The sequence below is a fragment of the Nelumbo lutea genome, chromosome 3 (assembly GCF_056320005.1).
Source record: "Nelumbo lutea isolate HS-2025 chromosome 3, American lotus-T2T, whole genome shotgun sequence".
NCBI classification, from domain to species: Eukaryota; Viridiplantae; Streptophyta; class Magnoliopsida; order Proteales; family Nelumbonaceae; genus Nelumbo; species Nelumbo lutea.
The window spans coordinates 111,403,959-111,410,704 of NC_142686.1; the positions used below are offsets into that span (position 1 = coordinate 111,403,959).

Here is a 6,746-nt window from a genome sequence, read left to right on the forward strand (position 1 = left end):
ATGGGGATTCAGCAAAACTTCACTTTGGTAGCACATCCACAAGCAAACGGACAGGCCGAAGTGATGAACAGGGCTATCGTCCACAGATTGAAAGCTTGCTTCGTGCGAGCTAAAGGCTTGTGGATGGACGAATTGCCCAATGTCCTTTGGGCCTACCGAACTACCACCAAGACTGGGACTGACGAGACACCCTTCAACCTCACATATGGGACGGAAGCTATAATTCCGACAGAGAGTGAAGTATTGACGTTGTGGCTCGAAACCTACGACGACGAGCTCAGAACTAACTTAGACCTTGTCAAGGAGGTACGCGATCTAGCCCACATTCTAAATGTAGCTTACCAGCAACGAGTAGCTTGGTATTATAACGCCCATGTCAAGAAGCAACTATTTCAAGTTGGCGACCTGGTCCTTCGCAAGGTTATGGTACCAGAGCCCAGCATGGGTACGCTCGGACTGAATTGGAAAGGTCCGTACTACATAAAACAAGTGTCCGGGGAAGGCACGTATGAGATCGAGGCCATGGAAGGGAAGCAAGTACCTCAAGCTTGGAATGTCGACAACCTAAGAAGGTACTACCTATGAGCTCACGACTCTAGAGCAGTTGAGAATTTACCAAGTCTACAAGACTACCAAACTGAAGAGAGGACCTTAAGTCACTCCCAGAAGCCTAAGGGCTATAATGCCGAGCTGACAAATGACCTCGGCACAATATAAGACCCGGTCGCCTCTCTAGCATGGGTAGAGAAGTCCTAGCCGCCTCTTCGGCATAGGCTGCTTAAGACCCGATCATCTCTTCAGCACAGGCTCGTTAAAACCAAGTCGCTTTGGCATGGGTAAGGCAAAGTAGCTCGGGTGCGGATAGGTCAGGCATGTACACCCAACAGTGTCTGCTCACCCCGTTATAATGATTGTTCCTGTTGAAGTTTGGGAGTAATCTCGAGTTCGGTAGTAATCTATACTTGGAAAATTTTTGCTCCTATATGGTCTAGCTTGTGAGCTCGAGAGAAATCTACACTTAGAAAAAAAATTTATACACAAAGGAGTTTAGAAAAAGACTTGTATTCCATTGATAAGATGCTTCGAGTACATAGTAAAAAAAATAGAAAAAAAGAAATACTACAACTGTTTAGCCGAGCTTGGAGCCTCAGGACATCAACTATTTACAAAGCGGGGTCCAAGAAAAGAGGCATTAGTCAGTTCGGGGCTCCTCATCCCCAACAAAGGCTTCAACAGGCGGATTTGTCTCCATGCGGTCATTGGCATCATCAACCTCCTCTCCCTCTCCCGTCATCTCATCGTCGCTGTCCGCCTTGGAGTCCAAATCCTTGGCGACTTCAACAACCATCTCCTTGGTGATCTTGGACGTGGTGATGGCGCTGAGGTCGAGGTAGGAAAGTTCATGTTGGGTCAACCACCTACTAAGCTTAAACCCCTTACTGTAGCCCATTGTCCCAACCTCGACCAACCTCTCTTGAAGCTTCACCGAAGACATACTCTCGATTGCCTTAACCTTAGCCTCCATTGCCCGAAGCATGATTTCGGTTCGCTCCTTCACAAGAGCCTCGAGGTTCTCATTCTCCCTCTTCAGATCCACCTTGCGCTCCTCAAGCTGCTTCTTATCCACCTCGAGCTCCTTTTTCTCTGCCATCAACAGAGTCAATAGATCCTTCTTGGCTCGCGCATCATTTTGCAGCTGATTGATCTCACTGCGAACTAAGTTGAGATCAGAGTGGGCAGTTTGGGAGGGCTCCTCGACTTCGAGAGCTCAATTTAAGTTCACCTCAAACTGGTGGGCCAAGGCATGGATAAAGGAATTCACCTGCCAAAAGAAGAAAACACGTATCAATATGAAGAAAACAATAAGTATCAAGTAACCTGAAGGCTAAGTACGTACCACCATACAGTGTGTGGTCACTCGGGCCTCGAGCTAAGCAATCGGCAAGTCAGCACAATGAGTGACTTCCTCCGCAAACACCGCATCCTTACTCTTGAGAAGGCCATACTTCAGTGTCAAAATACTCCAAACTGAAGTATTGCTACCCGTAGAGGTGGCGGTCGTTGGTATAGGCTGAGGCTCTGAAGACGTGGTCTTCTCGGGCATGCGGGGTGGAGTGGTCTTGCCTAGGTCCTCCTCAACCAAGTCAATCAAGGGAGGTTGTTCGAGGATGGGTGGGTGTTTGGGGGTAGAGGCGGCAACGTCAGAGGTGGTGGTCTTGGTATGGAAGCAAGCCTTCTTGGAGGTCTTCTTCTTCTTCTTTCCCTTCTGCATGCTCTTGAAGATCTCAACGGCGGGGATGTTATCCATGGCAATTGCGACAAGTGATGAACTAAGTTAGATACAACATTGAAGTAAAACAAATAGGAAAAAGGTGCAATAGTTAGCGACCTACCAGGAGGGCTCAGACCAGCTTGCACGAGCTTCTCCTCGGTCACAAAGTTTACGAACTTCAGGCCGAGTTTCGCCCAAGATCAGACCTCCTTCCTTGTCTTCGGGTCTAGTCTGACGTCGGGATCTTGGATGGCTGCACTCTAGTGAGTCAAGAAAGGCCACCCCTCGGTGTTACGGACCACGAAGTAGCATCTCTTCTAGGCCGAGACCTTGTTAGGGAGCTCGTATAATAGCTTGTACCTGGGGCGAGAAGACATATGGTAACTTTGCCTGTGCTCGGGTAGAACATAGGACGAGTTCCTCTTGATGAAAAGGATCGAAGAAAAGACGACGAGGTCTTGAGGTCGGTTTTAATCATGGAAAAGGACAATGGCACCTACGATGTTACGAATGGAGTTTGGATGTAGCTGGTCTATGAAAATGTCAAAGAACTTAATGACTTCGATTTTGAAAGGGTGGAGTGGAAGACCACGATCGTCATGACCATGATCCCAAGGAAAGTTGCCTAAGGGAATACTGTATACAAGGTCATTGGGAAGTTTGTACCGAGATACCAGAGATAGGAGCTTGTCCACTGTCATGGTAGACAAACCAAAGTTGTACGGAAGGCGATCTCGGTGTGAGGTGGAGGCCGACTTGGTAAAGGCTTCTCGCTCTCACCGAGGTGAGTCCGCCTCAGACGAATTGGAGTCCACATCTTGTGTTGAAGTGCCCACCTCGGCCGGATGAAGCTCCACGGTCTGTGTCAAGGTCCACACCTCGGCCCCAACGGACTCGCCGCTCCCATCTAGAAGGCTATCTAAGCTAAGACTAGACATACTAATGGAAAGGACAATGAAATTGAAAGCAATGGAAGGCGAACTCTCCAAAGGAAGACCAAAGAGAGCAAGATGACCTTAGACCTAGGAATAGTTGACACCAAGCTGGGATACTTGAATGCGACCTCAAGGATTATGGACTTGCGGTTTTGTGGCAAAGAAAATGGGCCCTTCGGCCCCTATTTATAACCAGTATATTCGAGAATCAACGGCCAAGATCTGCACGATCCAACGGCTTCTAGGAAAATCGGCTGCACGCTTCCTGAGGTTAAAATCAGTTTAGTGTGCGTTTTGACGTCCGCAGATGCTATAATCCGCTTGACGTCCACGCGTACCTGATACGCGATCTGGGTCACTTCCTGGTTGAGACAAATGGCTGAGCATGTCTGACCAACGGTCCGCCCTCCAAATCACCTAGACTTCGTGCCAAATCCACATGGGCTCGTCATGAACTCCCTGCGTCAGGTCAGGACCCCTGGTATGAGGAGTGGGGGGCATTTGATGAGGGTAATTTGGCACGACCTAGTAAGTATAAAGGTCACGTGGACGCGATCTGCCCGAAGGATGACAACTCAGCAAAAGGAGTCTACTTAGCAATTTTTAGAGCTTGAGTATTCAGTCATCTCGACATAAAGTCACCTCGGCATAAAGCCACCTCGGCATAAAGCCACCTCGGCATAGAGGCATCCCGGTATCTAATCCAGTTCGGGGCCCAAGAACCGAAGTGACACGTAATCGACTCCAGAAGCTTCCCAGTGGATTCCGAACCTCACAGGATCATACTGCGTAACGGTTGGCCTTATCATCTCTCCGCTTGGATCGGGCGGAGACGATAGACTTCATTAACTAACACATTACTCTCCGACTAAATTAAAAACGGATCTCATCCGCTCAGGCCAAAGATCCTAGAACCGTTTTGTGAGACCCACGACAGCTCGGCTATATAAGGGCAACAACCCCTCCAGGGCCCAGGTACACACAATTATTTATTTACTAATACATTTATCATTCAACTTTCAGCTTGCAATACTAAATTAAGCATCAAAGTAACCCCGTCGAATTAATGACCTCGGATTCTTTGAACTTCACTTTTGAACTTCACTGTTTTATAAAAAGAACCAACTCGCCACATAGCCAAATTCTAAATCATCCTCTAGGTAGGAGAATGGGCTCCATCAGATTTAGTTCAAACACACACAAAAAAGTTGATAATGGTAAATCCGGAGGCGAGGTCAACTTCATCATTTCCAATGTAATGAGATCAAGGGTCCATCTGTGAACAGTTAAAAGACGTCAAAATCCTATATGTAAGAGATATACCTATAGCTAGCCATCGGGTGCTACGACCGTGAGGGTAAATTGGGGTCGTGTGATCCACAGGGCCAAACGATACCCTGCCATAAATGCGTTGGGAGGGAGGCTCCGCAATAATGAAAATGATGAAAATGTGTTCTGAGAATGCACTTGGGACGTGCCAGTATTACCTGTATCAAACTTCTTTTTAAATTTCTGGTCTGCAAAACCTGTTTTCAGGATTTATAAATTGAGATCACGTTACAGCCAAGCGACCAACATTCCAAGATAAGGTTTTTTGAAGCTTTGCTGTCAAGCACGTTGTTGTGTGGCCTTGAGCCCATTTCCACTTGTACATTTTTTTTTCTATTTAATAATTTCTTTATGCTGATTGTTAAAAAAAAAAAAAAATCGTAGATAAGGTTAGAAGGTTCAGCCCTATGGTCCTCGTCACCATCTCTAACTATTGTTAGAAATTAGTAAATTAGTTATAAAGAAATCATATTACTAAGTACATTCAAATGTTGATTATTTAAGCGTCAAACCAACTGTAAATCAACTTTTATTGGGTTGTAGGAGGCATGCAAATCAATTGTATATTCATTCTCTTTTATCAGAGGATCCATTTGATTCAACAATTGATTCTTTTACATTAGGTATTATTTATTTCAAAAATCAGTGATTTTAGAAATCGGTGTCCTCAAAAATCGGTATTGTTATTTGATATCATTAGTAATTAAGCGTGTGCGTTGCAAGTATGATTTTTTGTATATTAATTACTTTAATTTTAGATATATCATAGTAAGGATAGAAATTAAAAATTAATAAAAGTGACAATATAGTTAAAAATAAAGTTAAATACTTGTACTAAATGTGCACCTGCAAAAATTTTAAATTACAAAAAAAATTATTATTATTACTAAATTTTGTATTCCATTTTTGTCTTAAATAAAAATAATTTTTATTTAGTTTGATAATTATATAACATTAGAAATGTTCCAATGTCTTTGACAAAATTCAGTACTTTTTATCTTTTGTGTTCTATCTTTTTTTAATATTTATTATTCAATTATGACATCATGAATTTCTTTGAAAAGTTTGATTATTGACCCAACATTTAAATAAGAGTATAGCTTTGCTTTCGGATCAGTTTTAAATTATATATTTCATCTACATTATATACATAATTTTTACTTATCACACTTAATTTTTGTTTGACATAATTAATATATAATTTTTATATATTCTTTTGATTGCTTGTACTTTTTTATTATTTTTTAAATATTTATTATTTAACTATTATATCATCGATTAATCCATTTGACTCAAACCAATAACCCACGACCCAAAAAGAATAAAATTAACTTTTGTATTACATTTCCATTACTGATAAAATTATATCTTATGTATAATATTTATTTTTGTGATTCTTTATATTTTCTATTTTTTAAAACTTTATTTTTTTGTGACTATGACATCATTTCATTTCTAGGTTGATTTTAATTTTGGCATTCCATTTTCATCATTTAGAAAAGTACTTTTTACATTTCATACTTGTTTTTGTTTAGTATAATGAATATAGAATATTAATTGCATGTTCAAATCTTTTTATTTTTTGTATTATATATTTTATTTATTTTAATTTTTTATTATTTAATTCTGGCATTATTTATTAATGGATTTGACCCCAAATGGTTGAATTGCTTTTCCACCACCGAAAGAGAAGAAAATGATTTTGTTTTTAAATTATTTTTCAAAATATTTATTTTTATATTATTAAAATTAATATTGTTGATTTATTTAGTAGAATTTAATGATGATAAAAATATATCTTAAATATTGGATTTAATGAGAGAGTATACCTTAAATATTCTCTTATTACCACCATCATTTTCTTCCACTTCCAGCTACAAGGAACTTCGGGTTGTTCATCGAATATCATCGTAAAAGGAATATTGGCTTGGTTTGCTGCTGGTTAAGGACCGAGCCAGCTTAGATTGCTGCCACTGAAAAGAAGAAGACGGTAAAGAAGACAGTGAAGAAAGAGGAGGAGGAGAGGGAAGCTAGTCAATTATGAGAAACAATAGGAATAACATTAGGTAATAGTCAAATAATAGGGGTAGAACCATAAACATAGTTTAAGAAATTTACCCTATAAAATAAGAAAGTGTAGAGGAGCGGGGAGAGCCGTTCTCCTCTGTAAGGAAAGGGAAATGCGGGAAAAGAAAGTTTGGCGGGTCCGA

The 6,746-nt window shown here is 41.2% G+C and overlaps 1 protein-coding gene across 1 annotated transcript; it reads left to right on the top strand.

Moving 5' to 3' along the window:
- On the top strand, positions 1-585 carry LOC148867646 (uncharacterized). The gene has a single exon (XM_088976498.1). The coding sequence runs from the start codon at positions 1-3 to the stop codon at positions 583-585; it is 585 nt and encodes a 194-aa protein (XP_088832624.1).
- Positions 586-6,746: the final 6,161 nt, after the last annotated feature.